This window comes from Capricornis sumatraensis, chromosome 1 (genome assembly GCF_032405125.1).
Source record: "Capricornis sumatraensis isolate serow.1 chromosome 1, serow.2, whole genome shotgun sequence".
In the NCBI taxonomy this organism is placed as follows: domain Eukaryota; kingdom Metazoa; phylum Chordata; class Mammalia; order Artiodactyla; family Bovidae; genus Capricornis; species Capricornis sumatraensis.
The window spans coordinates 67560597-67583244 of record NC_091069.1 but is presented as its reverse complement, the minus strand read 5'-3'; the positions used below and the strand labels follow the sequence as shown (position 1 = coordinate 67583244).

General features: G+C 36.5%; 1 protein-coding gene across 5 annotated transcripts in view; it reads left to right on the top strand.

Moving 5' to 3' along the window:
- CCDC85A (coiled-coil domain containing 85A) overlaps nucleotides 1-21881 on the top strand; it is a 221846-nt gene extending 199965 nt beyond the window's left edge. Inside the window, exons 4-7 of one of the 5 annotated variants that reach the window (XM_068981389.1) lie at nucleotides 10123-10257; nucleotides 13331-13450; nucleotides 16964-17062; nucleotides 21769-21858. In XM_068981389.1, the coding sequence (XP_068837490.1) occupies nucleotides 10123-10257; nucleotides 13331-13450; nucleotides 16964-17062; nucleotides 21769-21858 (444 nt within the window). Of the gene's footprint in view, nucleotides 1-10122; nucleotides 10258-13330; nucleotides 13451-16963; nucleotides 17063-21768 lie in introns of all 5 variants that reach the window. The other 4 variants (XM_068981402.1, XM_068981395.1, XM_068981408.1 and 1 more) reach the window with 4 other exon arrangements.
- The last annotated feature ends 767 nt before the right edge of the window (nucleotides 21882-22648 follow it).

Here is a 22648-nt window from a genome sequence, read left to right as displayed (position 1 = left end):
AAGTATCTCGTGCTGGGGGCCAAATCACCTCAGGTTGAAAACTGCTCTAAATAATAAACATGTGAAAGTAGATTGACAAACAAGTTATAAACTGTGTTGACAAGCAAAGCTAAAACATTTGTGATAATGACAGCAATTACTTAGCACTTACTGTGGGCCAGGGATTGTTGTAAAGCTCTTTTCATGTAAGTAACCAAACCTATAGACTGACTTTCCATTGTAGCATTACTATCCACATTTTATAGACTAGGAAACTGAGGCACAGAGAGGTCATACAAGTGTCAGATTAAGACTCTGAACCTAAGCATTGTGATCCTATAGTCAAAAATACAAACTTACTGTGCTTTTCTTGCAACAAAAATTTATTGGAATGGAAATGTGCTTGGCATCATATGGAATATTATCTTTGGTAGGTGCTCAGTAAATATATGTGAAGTGAATAAATAAATATCTGTAAATCTAGGAAATTATTTAATATATGTAGTATTTAAAGTAGTATTGAATAGATTCTTTAATTTAAATAAGAAGTGCTTTTCTCTGAATACAGTCAACTATTATCTATTAGACCAAAGCAGAGGGTCTTTTAGCATTTTTAAGTCTATGCTCAGGAATCTCTTGGAAAAGATTTGTCAAAGAGACAAGTCTTTAAAATCTCTTCCTATCTGAGCATTTGTTTGCGTGATATTGCAGTATTGCAATATGTCAGAATGAAGACTGATCAAACTGAGCAAAATATTATTTTCCAAAGCATCTGCTCTTGCCATATAATAAGGAAAAAGAGAATTCATCCTCACTCTTAAATTAGGTATGCATTCTCATGAAGTATGAGGCACACAGTTTGATACTTTGACCTAGCTTCAGGATTTATAAAAAATTAAACATCTTTAACTAACAGGAAACCACTTTAGCCGATCAATCTTCAGGCTTTCATAGCTGGCTTTCTGTAATAGGTAAGGGGGCTGGGCTCTAATGTTTGCTACAAATATATTACATCTGATTTATATCACAGTGGGAAGCATGTATTTATGATAAAATATAAAAACATAATATTCTCCTATTCTTGTTAAAGACTTTTTTTTTTAATGGTCATAATTTTATTAATTCCATTTTCTACTCATTAAGTGGTTAACAATGTAAATATTTGAACTTCCTTTTCCCTGTTATAATTTTTTTAATTAATTTATTTATTTATTTTTTATTTTACTTTACAATACTGTATTGGTTTTGACTTTTTAAAAATGTACTTCTATGAGGCAAAAGACTGGAAGATTCTAGAGTGTCAGTTAAATATAATTTTATTAAAACAAGTAAAATATAGCCATAAAATAGCAAGAAGATAATCACAAAAGCTTTATCTTGCTGCTGCTGGTGCTGCTGCTGCTGCTGCTGCTGCTAAGTCACTTCACTTGTGTCCGACTCTGTGCGACCCCATAGACGGCAGCCCACCAGGCTCCCCCGTCCCTGGGATTCTCCAGGCAAGAACACTGGAGTGGGTTGCCATTTCCTTGCTAGTTCTCTTAAATCTCACATCATGAATTGCAATAATTTTCTTCCAGGACCATATAGAATAAGTATTCTGGGACCATAAGTATTTTCTTTTTGTTAAAATGATCTTTTAAAAATTTGAATGGTTTCATATTTTTTCCTTAATTTAGAAGATCAGTTATTTTAAGGACAATAATAGAAAGTATCCCAAATTTCCAGATATCATGTCATAAAAAATGGGTAGTAGGGACTTCCCTGGTGGCCCAGTCGTTGGGACTCCATGCTTCCATTGTAGGGGGTGTGGGTTCAGTCCCTGGATGGGGAGCTAGGATCATGCATGCATAATTACCGTGTCTTTTGTATACTATCTTTTGACTTGTATACCATATCTTTTGACTGATTCATCTATCAGTCAGCTGTAAGGTTGTTTCTGTCTCCTGGCTATTGTACATAATGCTGCTGTGAGCATTGGGGGTAGGTATCCTTTTGAATGAATGTTTTTGTTTTCTTAAGATATATATTCAGGAGTGGAATTGCTGGATCCTATGGTGGTTCTCTTTTTAGTTTTTTAAAGAACCTCCATACCATCTTCTGTAGTGGATTCATCAATTTACATTCCTAGCAACAGTGCACAACGGTTCCCTTTTCTCCACATTCTCACCAGTGTTTGTTAGTTGTGGTCTTTTTGATGGTAACCTTTCTAACAGATGTGAGCAGGATGACCTCTCTGTGGTTTTGATTTGCATTTCTCTGATAACTAGTGATGTTGAGCATCTTTTCATATGCATGTTCACCAACTGTGTGTCTTCTTTGAAGAAATGTCTATTTAGGTCTTCTGTCCGTTTCTTAATCAGGTTTTCTTTTTGATACTGAGTTTTATGAGCTTTTAAAACTCATATATATATGAGTTATATATATATGTTATATATATATGAGTTATATATATATGTTATATATATATGAGTTATATATATATATAAGTTATATATATATGAGTTATATACATATGTAAGTTATATATATATGAGTTATATATATGTAAGTTATATATATATGAGTTATATATATATATAAGTTATATATATATGAGTTATATATATGAGTTATATATATATAAGTTATATATATATGAGTTATATATATATAAGTTATATATATATGAGTTATATATATATGTTATATATATATGAGTTATATATATATAAGTTATATATATATGAGTTATATATATATATAAGTTATATATATATGAGTTATATATATATATAAGTTATATATATATGAGTTATATATATATATATAAGTTATATATATATGAGTTATATATATATATATAAGTTATATATATGAGATATATATAAGTTATATATATATGAGATATATATATATATAAGTTATATATATATGTTATTTATATGAGTTATATATATATAGGAGTTTTAGATATATATATATGAGTTTTAGATATATATATATGAGTTTTAAATATTTTGAATATTAACTCCTATTGGGCATATAATTTGCAAATATTTTTTTCCCATTATTTGTCTTTTCATTTTGTCAATGGGTTCCTTTGTTGTACAAAAGTTTTTAAGTTTAATTAGGTCCTGTTTGTTTTTGTTTCCTTTGCTTTAGGAGACAGATTCAAAAAACATTGCTGATTCATGTCAAAGACTGTTCTGCTCATGTTTTCACCTAGTGTTATGGTGTCTGATCTTACATTTAGGTTTTAATCCATTTTGAGTTTATTTGTATATATGGTGTAAGTAAATGTTCTAATTTCATTGTTTCACATGTAGCTGTTCAGTTTTTTTCAGCACCGTTTATTGAAAGGTGAAGGGAACCGTTGTGCACTGTTGCTAGGAATGTAAATTGATGAATCCACTATGGAAAATGGTATGGAGGTTCTTTAAAAAACTAAAAAGAGAACCACCATAGGATCCAGCAATTCCACTCCTGAATATATATCTTAAGAAAACAAAAACATTCATTCAAAAGGATACCTACCCCCAATGCTCACAGCAGCATTATGTACAATAGCCAGGAGACAGAAACAACCTTAGAACCTTCTCCCCATTGTATATTATTAACTCCTTTGTCATAGATTGATTGACCATAAGTGTGTGGGTTTACTTCTGGGCCCTCTATTCTGTTCCATTGATCTAAGTGTCTATTTTTGTGCCAGTATTGCACTGTTTTGATCACTGTGGCTTTGTAGTATAGTCTGAATTCAAGGCACATGATAGCTCCTGTGTTGTTATGTTTTGTCAAGATTTCTTTGGCTATTAAGTCTTCTGTGGTTCCATATAAATTTTAGGGTTATTTGTTCTAGTTCTGTGAAAAATGTCACAGATATTTTGATAGGGATTGCATTAGGACTGCAGATTCCTTTGAATAGTATGGACATTTTAACAATATTATTTTTTTCCAATTCACAAACACAGGATATATTTCCATTTATTTGTATCATCTTCAATTTCCTTCATCAGAGTGTCATAATTTTCAGAGTACAGGTCTTTTACCTCCTTGGTTAAGTTTACCCCCGGCTTCCCTGGTGGCTCAGAGGTTAAAACATCTGCCTACAATGCGGGAGACCCAGGTTTGATCCCTGGGTCGGGAAGATCCCCTGGAGAAGGAAATGGCAACCCACTCCAGTATTCTTGCCTGGAGAATCCCATGGACAGAGGAGCCTGGTGGGCTACAGTCCACGGGGTCGCAAAGAGTCGGACACGACTGAGCGACTTCACTTAAGTTTACCCCTGGGTAGTTTACTCTTTTTGATCCAGTTTTAAATGTGATTATTTTCTTGCTTTCTCTTTCTGATAGTTCATTATTAATGCATAGACAAGCAACAGATTTCTGTGTATAAATCCTGTATCCTGTAGCTTCACTTAATTTACTGGTTAGTTTTTTGGTGATGTGTAGGATTTTCTCTGTTTGGTATCATGCCATCTGCAAACAGTGACACTTTTTTTTTCAATTAGTATTTTTATTTCTTTTTCTTGTCTGATTGCTATGACTAGGACTTCCAACACCATGTTGAATAAAACTGGCAAGAGGGGACATCCTTGTTTTGTTGCTCAGCTTAGGGAAAATGCTTTTAGCTTTTCACCCATTGATTATGATATCAGCTATGTCATCATAGCTGACATATTTAGCCTATGTTTTTTTTGTTTGTGTGTTTTGGATGGTATTTTTAGCCTATGTTATGCTGAGGTGTGCTTTTGTTTCCTGATCTAGGGTATTTGTTTATAGTAGTAGAATTTGTGACTTCTATAATGAGTACTTACCGCATATTAAGTGATCTGTAATTTACTTCTCGTACAGTCTGGGTGTGCAGCATTCCTTTGCTATTAACAAAAGAGCAAAGTTAAATAACATGCAAAATACTAAATAGGATACTAAATACTAAATAATTTTCAGGTTAACTATATATAAAGTAGCTCAACAGTAGCTGATGAGTACCATAGCAGGGTCATTCATGCATGCTTTTTAGGAAAAAAATGAATTTGAATTTTTGGAAAACTGCAGAAGACAAAGCAAAATAGAATTCCTTAGAAAACAGGAAATGACTTTGTTAAGGTGGTTGGGAATTGTTCTCCCAATTCCTGGATAGAATTTGGGTGTCCTCACTTCAGGTTCTGAATTTGCCAGAAATCACTCCAACCAGAATTACTGATGATTTATATTCTATGAATCTGTCTTCAAAAAAATAGCATGATTGACAACTGTAGAGCTAGCAGAAAACCTTCATTATATTTTACTTGAAAGTCAAAAATGATGGCCAGTCCAGAATACATTTTTCCATGACCTGATTTAAAACAAGAAAGTTGCTGAAATGAGTAGAAAGTCAATAATCCAGATTTTAAAAGAGTACCTTTTCCTTTAAAATGATAATAAAGTAGTTTCATCTGTGAAAATCTGGCTCATATCAGCTCAGTTCAGTTCAGTTGCTCAGGTCGTGTCCAACTCTTTGCAACCCCATGGACTGCAGTATGCCAGGCCTCGCTGTCCATCACAAACTCCCAGAGTTTATTCAGACTCATGTCCATTGAGTTGGTGATGCCATCCAACCATCTCATCCTCTGTTGTCCCCTTCTCCTCCCAGCATCAGGGTCTTTTCCAATGAGTCAGTTCTTTGCATCAGGTGGCCAAAGTATTGGAGATTCAGCTTCAACCTCAGTCCTTCCAATGAATATTCAGGACTGATTTCCTTTAGGATGGACTAGCTGGATCTCCTTGCAGTCCAAGCGAATCTCAAGAGTCTTCCCCAACACCGCAGGTCAAAAGCATCAATTCTTCTGCACTCAGCTTTCTTTATAGTCCAACTCTCACATCCATACATGACTACTGGAGAAACCATAGCCTTGACTAGATGGACCTTTGTTGGCAAAGGAATGTCTCTGCTTTTTAACATGCTGTCTGCTGCTGCTGCTAAGTCACTTCAGTTGGGTCCGACTCTGTGTGATCCCATAGACAGTAGCCCAACAGGCTCCCCTGTCCTTGGGATTCTCCAGGCAAGAACACTGGAGTAGGTTGCCATATCCTTCTCCAATGCATGAAAGTGAAAAGTGAAAGTGAAGTTGCTCAGTCGTGTCTGACTCTTAGTGACCCTGTGGACTGCAGCCTACCAGGCTTCTCTGTCCATGGGATTTTCCAGGCAAGAGTACTGGAGTGGGGTGCCATTGCCTTCTCTGAATATGCTGTCTAGGTTAGTCATAACTTTTCTTCCAAGAAGCAAGGATGTTTTAATTTAATGACTGCAATCACCATCTGCAGTGATTTTGGAGCCCCCCAAAATAAAGTCTGTCACTGTTTCCAGTTTCCCCATCTATTTGCCATGAAGTGATGGGACTGGATGCCATGATCTTCGTTTTCTGAATGTTGAGCTTTAAGCCAACTCTTTCACTCTCCTCTTTCACTTTCATCAAGAGGCTCTTTAGTTCTTTTTCACTTTCTGCCATAAGGGTGGTGTCATCTGCATGTCTGAGGTTATTGCTATTTCTCCCGACAGTCTTGATCTGAGCTTGTGCTTCATCCAGCCTAGCATGTCACATGATGTACTCTGCATACAAGTTAAATAAGCAGGGTGACAACATATAGCCTTGACGTACTCCTTTCCCAATCTTCAAGCAGTCTGTTGTTCCATGTCCAGTTCTAACTGTTGTTTCTTGAACTGCATACAAATTTCTCAGGAGACAGGTCAGGTGGCCTGGTATTCCCATCTCTTGAAGAATTTTCCACAGTTTGTGGTGATCCACACAGTCAAAGACTTTGGCATAGTCAATAATGCAGAAATAGATGTTTTTCAGGAACTCTCTTGCTTTTTCTATGATCCAGCAGATGTTGGCAATTTTATCTCTGGTTCCTCTGCCTTTTCTAAAACCAGCTTGAATATCTGGAAGTTCATGGTTCATGTACTGTTGAAGCCTGGCTTGGAGAATTTTGAACATTACTTTACTAGCATGTGAGATGAGTCCAATTGTGTGGTATTTGAACATTCGTTGGCATTTCCTTTCTTTGGAATTGGTATGAAAACTGACGTTTTCCAGTCCTGTGACCACTGCTAAGTTTTCCATTCTATTGTTTTCCTCTATTTCTTTGCACTGATCACTGAGGAAGGCTTTCTTATCTCTCCTTGCTGTTCTTTGGAACTCTGAAGTCAAATGGGTATAGGTTTCCTTTTATCCTTTGCTTTTCACTTCTCTTCTTTTCACAGCTATTTGTAAGAACTCCTCAGAAAGCCATTTTTCTTTTTTGCATTTCTTTTTCTTGGGGATGGTCTTGATTCCTGTCTCCTATACAATGTCATGATCCTCCATCCATAGTGCTTCAGGCAATCTTTCAGATGTAATCCCTTGAATCTATTTGTCATTTCCACTGTATAATCATAGGGATTTGATTTAGGTCATACCTGAATGGTCTAGCGGTTTTCCCTACTTCTTCAATTTAAGTCTGAATTTGGCAATAAGGAGTTCATGATCTGTGCCACAGTCAACTCCTGGTTTTGTTTTTGCTGACTATATAGAGCTTCTTCATCTTTGGCTGCAAAGAACGTAATCAATCTGATTTCGGTATTGACTGTCTGGTGATGTCCATGTGTGGAGTCTTCTCTTGTGTTAGAAGAGGTGTTTGCTATGACCAGTGTGTTCTCTTGGCAAAACTCTGTTGGCCTTTGCCCTGCTTCGTTCTGTACTCCAAGGCCAAATTTGCCTGTTACTCCAAGTATTCGTTGATTTCCTACTTTAGCATTTCAGTCCCCTATAATGAAAAGGACATCTTTTTTGGGTGTTAGTTCTAGAAGGTCTTGTAGGTCTTCATAAAATCTTTCAACTTCAGCTTCTTCAGCATTACTGGTCGGGGCATAGACTTGGATTATCGTGATATTGAATGGCTTGCTTTGAAAATGAACAGAGATCATTCTGTCGCTTTTGAGATTGCGTCCAGGTACTGCATTTTGGACTCTTTTGTTGACTACGATGGCTACTCCATTTCTTCTAAGGGATTCTTGCCCACAGTAGTAGATATAATGGTCAGATGAGTTAAATTTACCCATTCCAGTCCATTTTAGTTTGCTGATTCCTGAAATGTTGACGATTACTCTTGCCATCTCCTGTTTGACCACTTCCAATTTGCCTTGATTCATGGACCTAAAATTCCAGGTTCCTATGCAGTATTGCTCTCTACAGCATCAGACTTTGTTTCTATCACTAGTTTCATCCACAACTGCATGTTGGTTTTGCATTGACTCCATCTCTTCATTCTTTCTGGAGTTATTTCTCCACTGATCTCCAGTAGCATATTGGGCACAACTGACCTGAGGAGTTCATCTTTCAGTGTCTTATCTTTTTGCCTTTTCATACTGTTCATGGGGTTCTTGAGGCAAGAATACATATATTGCCCCCTTTTATGAGATTAATCCTCTACAATCTGTATTGCATATGTTTAAAAAGAACCTTTTACAAGATACTGAAAAATGTTGCTATTGCATGTTGTATCAACTTTCTGGAAATGAAAATAAATGACTGCTCCTTCCAGCAGGCCTCTAACTGTTCACAGATATTACCTTAGATTTCATGGTTATTGTAATAAATTTTGTTACAGTAGAGAGGCATTGGGATTTAATCTCACTACACATTAAATACAAATGAAAGAAATTTTTATGTTTTATTTGGTTGTTGGATACAAAAAACATGAAATCTGTGAGATGTTTAAGTCTTGGAGAGAACCAAATTTAGAATATAGAGCTCATTTTTAAAAAGAAAAAAACTTTATTCATTGCTAATGGTCATCCCAGGAACAAAACTGTGCAGATTGGGATGGGGGTGACTTTTCAGCCATCCACCATATTATAAATTGTTGGATAATTCTTTATGATGGAAATAGACACTGACAGATGATTACTGAGAGAGCAAAGTTTAAGTTAGTGTTGACTGAGGAAATGATCATTGTGGTCCAACTGCAAATATATAATTTTCTCTGCTATTTGGGAAGAATATGTGTGACTTTCTTACTTAATAGGTAACTTGTACTTATTTTGTAGACTCAGAATAAAATTTTGTGAGTACCAAATGCTGGTCGACATTGCTCCCTTTCTGATTTCACTTCTGACCATGGTATATTTCTTTATTGTTCAGCCTCCAAAAGTCTGAGAAAAGTAAAAATTAGACCAGTGCTGTTCACCATAAAGCAAATAATAGATTAATGAGAACTGAAAAATCATTTTTTTTATTTTGAGTCTCCTAAAATTAACTTAAATATTTGTACACTGAAATTTTTAGTCTATATTTGCAAGTTTTCTATATTTCAAAAATTGTTTCTTTAGGACATAACATTCTTAGAAGGTCTTAGTGAAACTTGGCAGGGAAAGGAAATTATGGACAAATGAGTTAATTTTGTTTCTGATCATTTTAATAAAATTACAGTTTGGAAAAAACTAAAATTTAGGGATGAGAACTCTTTTTATTTTATTTTTATGTCAGTTATATGATAGCTCTAGTTACAACTAGTACAGAAACTAGGGAAATGACTGATTAATAGAAATTTTGATAATTATGTATATGCCCCATGTAAAATAGTTTATTGCAACAGTGATCTCTGAGTTCATTATATACTCTTCAGTGTACAGAAATTTTGCTGAGAATTTGATGCAGTGTCAGTTTTTATGAGTATTGAATATATCTACCCAACTTGTGTTTCTTAACATAAGGTCTGAGTGCTCCCAACTGTATTTAAATAATTTCTAAGTTCTGAAGTTATCACTTTAAATACTTAGAAGACCTTATGTTAATTCTCTATTTCTCACAGATAAAGCCAACAAAATTAAGTTGTATAAATAGCTTCCTTTTCTTTTTTTCTTTTTTTTTGGTAGATTTTGGCATTATCATCTATCTCTTTTTGATATCTTGAGAATTAGTTATACCTCTGCCCAAAACTTTAAAAAAAAATCAATATTAGCTCTTACATTCAGGACTTCACTGAGTTTTTTAATGTTCTCCCTTGTTAGAGGTGCATGTTACAGCTTGCCATTGTGGTCATTGTGGTTCATTTCATTAAGCTTCTTGTTCTGTCTGCTTTCTTGAGACTTGGGAAACAGCATTTTTCTGAGTGATTGTACTATATTGTTCCAAATATAAGGCCACCCAGAATAGAAGGCAACCTCCAACTAGAAACAGCTCAAATATGGAGAAAGGCTGGGGGCCCAGAGCCCGGCGGGTCTTGCAGTGGTGGCAAGGGTGCCGAGGAATAGGACGATGCCTGCCCACTCTCCCGGTGAGTGAAGATGAGTCAGCTGCTGATTTGCTTGTGCGTAACCAGATGGATTCTGTTGCTAGAGGAAAAGTTATACTGGGGGCAGAGAACAAGTCTGCACACATGAAAGAAAGTCACTGTGTGTCCAGATCAGGGGAGGGAAGGCGGGAATAGAGTCTTTTATCTTCTAAACAGTCACCTTCAGTGCTTTCCCCCCTGAACCTGGGAGTGAAAGTTGAATAACCCCAAACATTGAAGAAGGAGAAAGGTACCTGCACCTTTTTTTTGAAAAGGGGCTTAAAGTCAGTGACCATGAAAATGAACTGTTAGACACCAACAGAAGTGTCAAGACCAGCTCAGAAAGTTATTCCTTGCCCTTTCAAACCGACTGCTGACCCAAGCGGTGGTGTGTGCACTGTGTGTGGTCATGTGTAGCTTGAAAACAACCCCAAAGCTGGGACTCTCATTTCCAATTTCAGTAAGACTTTTTTTCTTTTTAAATTCCCAGTCTCCTGAGTCAGCCAAGATACAATTTAAATAAGAAGGCTAAATCTTATTGAAATAAACTCCAAGGGACTCTTTTAAAATATTTTTTGTGCTAGTATTTTACCCAGTAGCATATTTTAAAAAAATACTTCAGTGAAAACATATTATTCAACTGAGAATATGTATTGTTGGAGCCCAGAGCCTAGAGAAAGCACAGTTAAAACTCTACCAATAACTAGAAATCTAAAATTTTATTTTATAGTAACTAAGTCAGATGTGACAGAAAGAATGAGGTGCTTGTTTCTGTTATAATCAAGAAAACTATTTAGCATCTATTAGTGTACAACTTACCCTGTATTCGGTAACCTTTGCAACTACACAAAAACTACATGAGATCTGAACCTTTACCTTTCTAGTGATGACTAAGTCCATGGCTTGCAAAGCAGATTTGAAGTAGAGCTTGAATCCCTGAATAAGTTGCCTGCCACCACCTCTTCCCCCTTCCCCCACCCATGTAGCTTCCACTGTAGCTTCTATGATGATGACGGTGGTGGTGAAACTTCTTTAATAAAAGGGTATGTCTTTCTGAATAGGCAGAACTGTCCTTAAGGCTAAACAGCGCTACATTGCCCAAAGGATGTGGTTTAGGGAAGCTACTTATGGATTTCAGAAATTTTCTTAAACCAAATTACCCTGAAAGATAGAGGTCCTGTGCCCAAGGGCAAAGAAGCTAGAATTGGACATGCCTACCACATTTTGCCAGGTCTGGGATTTGAAACAGGCTGGGCAGAAAAAGGAAGAATTTGAAGGAAGTTTGTTGCAGAGGGGGAAGGATCTTGCCTGGCAAGTTAGATTACCATTCAGAGGAAACAGCACTTGCAGTGGTGGAACCCAAATGAGACACGGATGTGAACTCTGTATAACCTCAGAAACCTTTTCTGAAGAGTTCCTAAGGGTGGTACTGGTAAGGAAAGAGAATAGTAGAGAACCAGAGCTTTTCAGGGAAGAACTTCCTTTAGTTCCTCATTTGTTTGGGAAATATTTGATTTCTACAAAGGAAGAGAATGTCCAAATTTGGTGGTTGGATGGGGGGCATGTGCCTGTTATTAATCATCTTTAAACTTCATATAGTTTACTTTCTATTATTTGTTTTAGGCACTCTATGTCTGATTTGATTCAAATTACAACAAAACAAACCTTATATTTCTTTCCCAGAGGGGGTTGGGCTGAGATAATTGTATGTCCTATGTCATCACCTGCTCTTAATTTCATCATTAATTGCAGTGGCAAACAGAAGCTGAAAGGTCACCTAAATGTCATAATCCATGGCTTCCTCTCCCTGTTGGCTAGTGAGGATGGGGGCAGGACCTGACCTGATTGCATAGGAAAGAACATGGCCTCAGTTGGCTTGTGAGATGGCAAGGACGGCCTTCAGGGACATATAGATAGAAAGGACAGTGACGAGGGAAGGGAGAAGATATTCCAAATTCATTATAAATAATAATCTCTGTAAAAATCAATAGCAAGAGTTAATTTCTCTGCAGTTAGCATGGTTTGTATAAAACCCATACCTGTAACTATTGTTGTGCTCAGCTTCTCCCACCCATCCCTAAAATGAACAACATAGAAGCGTTCCTGTAGATGCTAGAAAACTAATGTCCCAGATCAGTGTTGTTTCTTCCTACCAAGAATCAACATATGATGCGCCTTCCATGGCTCCTTCTCAGGGGATTAGATTCATAGGATCAAGTTAAAGAAACAGTTATTAATCTAGTAGGTATGAAAAAATCTGCATATTTGTTGATGAATAGAAATTAAAATCTCTCAGACCCTAAAAACAGGAAAATTCCCATTAGACTGTTTTTGCTCGGAGGGTAGATCACTGCTGTTCTTTTTCTTTCCTGATCCATTAATATTTTTCCCAAGGAACCCTGGAAAAAGTGACATTTTTACTTTTTCCCATTTCCTGTATGGGTGACTGTGACTCTTGCAGGTCAAATTAATAATGCCCAGGTTCTGACTTCTCAGCAGTTCAGTTGAAAAGTCACTAAACTGCAGATATGTAATTTGTAATCTGTTTTTTTCATTTTTAAAAAGTTCATAAAATAGGAGAATTCTTGAAGAAAATGTTGCCTATGGTTAAATCTCTTTGGGAAACATTCCGCCATAGGCGAGGGACACCATTTCTCCAATGTGATGTGTCTGCATTTTCCGAGACATATGGAACATGACATTTGCCATGCTGAGTGAGCATGCTTAACTCAAATGTGGAGTAACTCACAAATTCCCTACTCTTGAGTATCTTTAAGTTTCAAAAATCCTTCTTAAAATGTTCTTAATGGGCATTCCTTAGGGGGCATTGCTCTCTTCAGTAAATCAGAGCTGACATCTGAAAATGCATAGAGATGGCTCTTGGTTACCTTTTTTTTTTTTTTTTTGCTGGTCAAGCAGCAAGTGTATTCCAATTAACAGGTTGATAGCATCTTATGACAGGCTAGAAAAAAAAAAGGCTAATTCTCATTTGGCAGTGAAATTGAATATTGAATGACATCTCTTCAGTTATAAACGACTTTTGTTTTAATAACAAAGTTGTTGATTTTCTACTAAGGGTTCTTTTAGGTTGTCATCTGGGGCTGATGGGAGTAACAGTTCACCCACCTCTCCAGCTAGCTTCAGTGGACATACCACACCTTCTCAGCAGCCTGAACCTGTGGTACACTCTCTTAAGGTAACCAACTGTGTACAACCATTTCTTCAGTACTTCAGTTGTGTTGTGGCTTGTTCACTATAGTCTGGTAATCCTCATGGTCTCGTTTTAACCATAGATACTTTATTTTTTGACCCGTATGGTATAAAAATTTTTTAATATTAAGTTTTGAAGAATGATTTTAATTTTATAAACTAATAGTAGGTTTGAGTACTTATGCTTGAATTGAATCTCTAATTTTATCATTTTGTTTTGAGTAATGTGATTCATATCTATCTGCATTGAAGTTAAAGTCTGATGTGCATGTATGTGTAAAATATTGTTACAGGTATTTTCTGTGCAATGTTTGTAACATGGATGTCTTCAAATATAGGAACTTAATAGTTAGCCAAGATAAGGAAGGATATACCATATTTTTCTTTTTGCAACTGAAGTATGTTATGCAACTTACTAAAACAAAAGTTTTCAAATAAACAAAAGCCTACTCTGTTCACCACTAAATAGAAATTAAGTCTTCAAACTCTAGTTAATGCCTCTTTATAGACTATAGAAAATAGACATCTGGTCTTATTCATAAAGATATTTTACTTTTGGCTTATAATTAAGATTCTGCAATAAAGAAAGATGTGGCTTAAATTTATCATTTATTTTTTCTTTACCAGTAATGAGCTTTCCAATAAGTAAAATTAATAATATGCAATATAAATATTTACCTAAGAAGAAACTGCAGGCAATAAAAATCGTATTAAAAACGGAGACAATTCCTTGAAATTTCATCAGCTCCAAAGTATAAAACACTGTCCTCCAATTTATCTCTAATTCCTAACATGTCGCACAGAGTCGGACACGACTGAAGTGATTTAGCATGCATGCATGCATTGGAGAAGGAAATGGCAGCCCACTCCAGTTCTTGCCTGGAGAATCCCAGGGACAGAGGAGCCTGGTGGGCTGCTGTTTATGGGGTCGCACAGAGTCGGACACGACTGAAGTGACTTAGCAGCAGTAGCAGCCTTGACTAAACCTTTTTGAGCCATAAAGTAGGTAGAGTGCTTCAGTCCTGCTTTTGCCACATGGATTTCACAACTTTTCTAAAGTTGTTTTGGTTCCAGAATGATTTATCCACAGGCTGATGAGGCACTCTTATGCAGGGGGCCGCACTTTCCTTGGCATGCAGAAAAGCAAAGAAGTAGATGAGAACTTCAAAATATTTACTTGACTTGAGGATGATTGTTTTAGCAGTTGATTTAGCTCCCTCATTACATTTTGCTGTAACTTAGATAAAATGAGTGTGCTTTTCCCAGTCACTTACAGATTGCTGATAAGGGGAGGTGGTAGAACTATGCTGGGGGCCAGTGGCAATGAACTTGGCGTTTCCTGTCTTGACTGGGAAACCTCACAAAATGAACAACTGAGGGGAATTTGTGGGAAGGTACACCAGAATGAGGGGCCCTCCCTGCCCTTTGTCTGACAGCTGCTGGTTTATCAACTGGCTTGCTCTTAGCAACAGCATTTGGATACTGTTTAGTATGAACAGCATGCTAAACAAGCTGTTACTTGAGCATAAATCAGGCACTAGCAATCTGAAAGCACTTTAGAAATGGAAAAATGAAGGAGTGGCTTCAAGCCTGTAGTATTGGTATCTACACATACTTCAGAAATGACACACTGCCCTGCTTTCCAAACTGAAACCTGTTTCAGCCCATTGCCTTATTCAATTACAAGTGCCGTTGGAATCAGATCAGTGTAGTGGGTCACAGTGACGTCTTTCCTTGGTTTCTCAATGCAGCTGTGGTAGTATGGCCTAAAAGGAAGGGGAGGGCAAGGAGGAGCTCTTCAGTTTTCTCCAAATTCATTTTTGAATTTCCATATAAAATTTTATCTTAAGAGGAAGATATTATGTTATAATCAGAACACAGTAAGTGTCCTCACTTGGCTGATGGGTAATGCTGAGCAACTAAAGCACCTTGATTGGGTAACTGGAGGCTCTTGAATATAGAATGCACTTGCTTCTATGAGTCGAGACAGAAATATGTGCAAACATAGCCTCTGGGAAACACATCTTTGGAATATCTCAACATAAAAAAAAGATGTAGCCTCTTGACATGTTTTGTTTTTAAAAGACTATCAATCTAGAGCTGATTTATATCATTTTTCTGTTCTGAAAGTAGTAGTTGAAACAGTGGCTCAGTTTCTCGTCTTCTTGTAAAGTTTTAAAAATTTCTAAACTTTAATAAACTCCATGGTCATAGTTTGGGGGAAAGAGTTGTAAATCAATGTGAGGAATTGCCCACTTGAAATATGCCACATTTTTCTTGCTTTAAAATTCATAACTATTAATTGGAGCCTCACTTCATTTAGCAGAAATTAACTGATTTGAAGTACACTTCTCTCAGGTGCATAATAAATCGAATTTGTGGGCAAATGAGCTTGTTCCAAGGAGTGCTTTAACTTTTCTATGAATATTCATTGAGCATCATCAATAATTTCCTCTAAGTATAAAAAGAATGTGAACTGATTCTGTAAGGTTCTGCTTCAGGCTTTTAAGTATGAATTCTCAGGTGACACCTTTAGGTGTGGCCATCAGCATTGACCGTGGCAATAGAACCAAGGAGTTTAGCAGTGTTACAGTTCAGTGTGGATTATACAGGAGCTTTTAGGAAAAACATTTTTTTAATACCACATCAGTGATTTGATTTAGAAGCTGATGTAGAGAAAAATAACAAACAGCACTCAAGGCCAAAGTTTTGTCTTCTTTTGTACTATATAGAGTATTGACATAAAACTTTTAAAGACATTTTGAACAGAATCTTATTCTCAATTCATTTAGGAATAATTTAGAGAGGTAGAATCTAAAATTGTTTAAAAGCATCTGATTCTCAGATGAAAAATACTTAGTGTTGCTCACATATTTTCATGACTGGGGAGCCATTGCTTCTCTTTGCTTTGGTCAAAGAGCTGTCTCCATAGTCCTGTCCTAGGCACCAGGAACAAATCTAGGCAAGAACTCTGAGGTCAGTAGCATTCATGTTAAAAGTTCTTATGGGTTCTGACAAGTTTCACCTGTCACTATTATCCTTTTTAGTCATTTTTTCTATAGGCCGTGTCTACATATCATTTGGACTGTTGAGTCATATAATTAATTACATGCCAGTCTTTACATTGGAGCAAGATTTATTGACTATCTCCAAATGGTTGACAGTCAGCTTTATCTTAATGACCAGATTAACTAAATGCATCTAATTATTTTGGACATGAATGAATTCAATTGACTATTAGTGATGCAATAGATTGCTCTTAATGGCCATTTGAAAATCAAGCAGAATTGACTCCAGATAGCTTTCAGAACAATCAACTCTTTTAAAAGATTTTGCCATATACTAACCTACTCTGATATGCAGACATGGAAAAAAACTAAGGTTTTTTTTTTTTTTTTTCTTTCTTTTTACAAAGTGGAGCTCCTTGATGATTTTTACTCATAACTAACAAACTTTTTTTTTCCATGTGAAATTTGCTTTTCTTTTTCAACAAATCCAGGTCTTGGATGTTCAGGAAACTATAGATCGTCCACAGGGTAAAGAGTATGAACATGACCTTAGTGAGACAGAAAAAGCTATAGTCAGAGAAATGTGCAATGTAAGTTTAATGTGCTTTATTGTGTATTCTGTGTTGAAAGCCTCATCATAGCTTAGATTTTGCTTCATGAACACCCACTTTTAAAATACTGGCCAAATGCCTTTATATTTTTATGTGAAAGTAAAACCAAACCTTGATTGTCTTTAGTAAATGTTATTGCAGTATTTTTTAACACAATAGTCATGTAAAATACGCAGGTGAGCAAGAATCTGCCAATTCTGTGTTCACAGAATGAACTGTGAAAGTTTCTGAACAATAAATTTCCTTAAATGTTACTAGTTTTGATAAAATAAATCAGTTTCCATTTCATAGTTTTCCTTAAAGAGCAGTGTTTAAAAACCTTTGATAAAGAAAACACAGCCTTCTGCAGATTATTTGTAACAATACTTGGGGGAAAAAATCACCATCGTAATATTGGGTTGGCCATAAAGTTTGTTCTGTTTTTTCCATAGAAATTGGAATGAACTTCTTAGCCAACCCAATAGGTAATATTTGCTACATTGTTTATTCATATGATGTGTGCTTTATGTCATGCCCAGCAGTATCTCAAAATAGTAAGAGATAGATATGAACTTAAGAGATAGCCACACAGAAATCTACCTATGAAATCACAGAAATACAGTGGGGGGAAAAAAAAGACATGCTATTTTCACAATGCTTAGCCTATGTAATCATTATTGAGGTTTGGATTTGATTAATCTTAATTTTAATTTTTGAGTAATATGCTTTGGATATATCATTTAATCAAGAATATAATTTGTGGAACTTATTTAAAACTAAGTAGAATATGATGGGGAAGACATTTGTTAAAAGCAAAAATTCATGGTCAGTTATTTTAAGCTTTGATTTGAATTGGTATTTCATTGTACTTTTATCCTTTGTTCACTAGGATATCAAAATTGCTTAGAAATACCCTTCAGCTTTAGGCTATTAGGACCAGGTATCTCCTTTACCTGCCTCCCCGAGGCATCCTAGAATCCAGGAAGTGTTAAATTAAGTCCATGGCCATTTAGCAGTCTGGCCCCAGCACACAGTCTCTTGCTTGCTTGTGGTGGTGCTTTTCTTTCTTACATATCTGTTGTCTGTTTTCAAATGGTCATTGGTTCCAGATGTCATGATTTCCTAAATGTGTCACTATTTGTCTTCTGTAGCTTTTTGTCTGTTCTTAAGCTTTTCAATTTGAACACCTCCCTCAGATAAATTTTCAAGTTCAAACATTAGGAATTGTAAAACTGGAAGGGACCATAGGAGGTCATACCTTCAGTGGTTCTCAGAGTCATATTGAGGCTCCTTCATAATTCAGAAGTCTGGGTTTCGTACCAGGTCTTGGGCAATCGGGGTAGGAAGTCTCATTTTATACTTGAAGAAACTAAGATTCTGAAATTAAGCTACTTGCCCCAATTGTCCTCTAATGAATAGAGAAGTCAAGCATATACCCAGATTTTCTCTGAGGACCAGCTCTTTCCACTTTCCCAATTGTAGTGAATCTAGGCACTTCAGTTTTCTTTCTCAAAAATGAAAATCAATGTATCTTACAGAGGAAACCATCTCTATTGTGCTCAATGCCAGAATTTGTCTAAATAAACACAGGACTGTTTCTTGTCTCTTTTTTTGATGAAATATTTTTAGATATTAGAAAATTTATTTCTTAGAGAAGGGACCCACTGATGAATTGGATCTTGATTAGTTTTGCATTGATCTTGATTTGCCTGTATTTCCAAAAATCCTTCAAAAGGACACACACAGTGGTAATTATCGTTGCCTTCAGAAAGCCAAGAGCTTTGAAAGTTCTCTAGGGCATCTTTTCTGTTTTTGCCTTTGGTCACCAAAATTTGAAAAACAAAAAAAGTAAATTAGTTCAAATCTGATTGTTAGCACTGTTATATTTGGAAATTATTTAAAAGCCACAAGAAAAAAAAAAAGTGTCGATTTAAAATATTTGTGTCACCATTGTAAGTTATAGCCACATCAAGAACACATAGCAAATATTGGAGAATAAACAAAAATACAGTTTGTGGGACAGTTTTAAAATTTCTAAGCAATAATGTATATAAGATTATGAAACCTTGGAACTATGGGCTTTTACAGTAACGTTACAGAAATGTAAAGCTTTCTCATAACGTGAGATCAGTTAAAAGACTCAGGTTTATATCCATCCCTGATATAGGTTAACATCTATACAGTCTTCCATTTTATAGACGTTAACAACCTTTCTTCACAGCACCATCATTTTGATTAATAAGCATGTAATGCTTCTAGTCTCTTCCAAGCTCTACCACAAAAATATACTGTTCTCTAAGAAACAGTATATTATCAATCTTTTTGTAGTAATAGTTTTATGTTAGGTTTCTCTGTTTGGCCTTTGTCAATTCCCTGAGAGCAGCTGAGATACTTGACTGGTCCTCCATCTCAGTAACCATCTCAGATACTCAACCGTTCAGCTCTCTTACTTATTTAACAAGTTGCTACTCTGTGTCTGTCTTAGTGTCTTTGGCTTATTTCAAAGTGCTGTCTTCTCTGAGCTTCCTTTCACCACGTAATTTCAGGGTTAAGGCCCATTACATTCTACATTTGAATACTTGAAGAGGGAGTTGTATACAACACTTTGGAGTTGTAATCATCTAATGCCTTTTGTTCCTGATCATTTGAATCTATCCTTTGCTTTTAAACAAGACGTTGAAGCATTCTGGGTAGATGTAATACCATTTAAGGGCTAGAAAGGGAAAGTCCACAGTGTCCGTTGGCTTCCTGATCGGAATGTGTCCCTCTTCAGTCAGTGTATTGAGAAAGGACACTTCCCTAAGTCCCTTGGGTGCAGCCTGAACCATTCACTGCTATACATGCTCAGTTGTGTCTGACTCTTTGCAACCTCATGGACTGTAGCTAGCTGGGCTTCTCTGTCCATGGGATTTCCCAGGCACAAATATTGGAATGGGTAGCCATTTCCTTCTTCAGGGGATCTTCCTGACCCAGGGATCAAATCCAGGTCTCCTGAATTACAAATGGATTTTTTACCATCTAAGCTACTAGGAAATTCCTTCCCAAATATTAAAGGACCATAACTACAGCTCCCTTCAAATATGACAGGACATCTCTACCGCATAGTAGTGTCTCTCACACCCAGAGATGAATAGTTCCATAGGTTTCAAAATGAAGGTAGACAGACCCCTACATGCTTATGTGTTACTTTGACTAGAAATCTGCTTCTCTGGAATATCTGCTCTTTTAAAAGAGAAAACAAAGAAGTATTGATCAACCAGCTGCTTTATGTTCATGCCGCTGCTACTGCTAAGTCACTTAAGTCGTGTCCGATTCTGTGCAACCCCATAGACGGCAGCCCACCAGGCTCCCCCATCCCTGGGATTCTCCAGACAAGAACACTGCAGTGGGTTGCCATTTCCTTCTCCAATGCATGAAAGGGAAAAGTGAAAGTGAAGTTTCTCAGTCGTGTCCAACCCTCAGTGACCCTGTGGACTGCAACCTACCAGGCTCCTCCGTCCATGGGATTTTCCAGGCAGGAGTACTGGAGTAGGGTGCCATTGCCTTCTAGAGCAATGTAAATTTCTGTGGAAGTAATCAATCTGATCATAATCCTAACAGTGAAACACTAAGAGAGTTATGACTGTTACTATGTGGTTTCTTAATGTAGTATATTGGTATGTCATTGTTGGATTTGGTGGTTTTACTTGTTATTAATCTCACCCTTTGCTATTGTCCCTTTAAAATAGCCTGATTTTTAACATATTGTTTTTAGTGACTCTTGAATTTATTCTTATCTTTTCCCTGCATCTGAATGCTTTCTATTGTGGTAATCTGAGATATACTATTGGGTAGCTAAGATTTATGATAACTAAGGCCCCCATTTGGAGAAGGCAGTGGCACGCCACTCCAGTACTCTTGCCTGGAAAATCCCATGGACGGAGGATCCTGGTAGGCTGCAGTCTATGGGGTCGCTAAGAGTTGGCCACGGCTGAGCGACTTTACTTTCACTTTTCACTTTCATGCACTGGAGAAGGAAATGGCAACCCACTCCAGTGTTCTTGCCTGGAGAATCCCAGGGACAGGGAGCCTGGTGGGGTCTATGGGGTCGCACAGAGTCGGACACGACTGAAGCGACTTAGCAGCAGCAGCAGCAACAGTAAGGCCCCCATTCCACAGGGAAAACAAGGGAAATCTACTAGTGACACTAAGGCTACTAGCTCAGGACTTTAAACCACTACAGACAGTGAAGGAGCTTTTGTTCTTAGTTATTTAACATTTTGGTATTCCTCATTTTAGATGTATAATATAGGAACCAGGATGATTTTGCTCATATATTCTTAACTACACATTAGAATCATGTTGACAGATTTTAAAAAATAGACAACCCTACCTGTTTAAGAATAATTCCTAGTGGACAGCCAGAGTTGGGGACCACTCTCATAACCAGTGTAAGTTGGCATATCATTTTGTAGTTTTGACCCTGATTGCTAAAGAAGCATGGCACTCCTGTCTCTTGAGCAGTTCTCATGATTTAGAAACTTGCATCACATTTCATTTTATTTTTGAGCTCATTTGTGTGAATATTTTGTCTCTTGTCTTATATTCCTTTGTCCTTCTCATAGATTTCCCCCTTAAAAAACAACAACAACAACAACAACAACATACACACCCCTTGGTGGAACAGGACAATTAGGATGCTTACTCTTTTTCTTCTTTTTCTTAAGGTTGTATGGAGGAAACTTGGAGATGCTGCAGGTTCGTGTCCTGGAATTAGGCAACATTTGTCTGGAAACCAGTACAAGGGACCCATGTGAGATGTACTCTCTTTCAAACATGACATCACCACTGCCAGAGAGATAAGAGAGGAAAGAGTGGATTTCCACAGACCTGGAGTAATTGTACATTGCACATATTTTCCCTTGATAAAATTTAGTATGGCTGAAGTTGTATTTTTTGTCTCTCACTTTGATGTTCACTACAGTCCATCTCAAACAAGGTAGCTTTGAAAATCACCATTTTGGTTCCAATATTTTCATTAGAACTAAAATGTTTTGGACTCTTCAGATCTAAGATTGTAATGGGGAAACCTGCATGATTGGAAGAGTCCAGTAGAGCCTCAGTGGTTTTGATAGAATCGAATCATTGCATATCATGGTGGGAGTGTTCTACCATGTTGTTGAAGATAACAAGTGGTTTCCAGCTTCCCAAGTTGGAGAGTTGGTCACCTATTATATTTTAGTCAATAAAATACTAGTTCCTGATGCATAATTAATTTGGATGCAAGATAAGGTTAGGTTTCTTGGATTTTGTTTTGACTTTTGAGGTACTAAAAATACCACATCAGTTTTCCTTACCAGCTAGAAGGGTAGCAGGACTTTGTCGAGTGCATTGTCAGAGTGCCATTTACTTAAATTGATCAAAGTAAATACATCTTTTCTTTTCATTTTGTATTATTCATGAAGACACATCTTGGGGACATGTCAACCTCCATCTTCAGTGTATTCATTAATGTTAATATTAACAATTTCAATTAAAGAACAAGCAAACAATTTTTCTAAGTGTTTCCAGCTGTGAAATGTCAGTTTCTACAATTTAGTTTCTAGA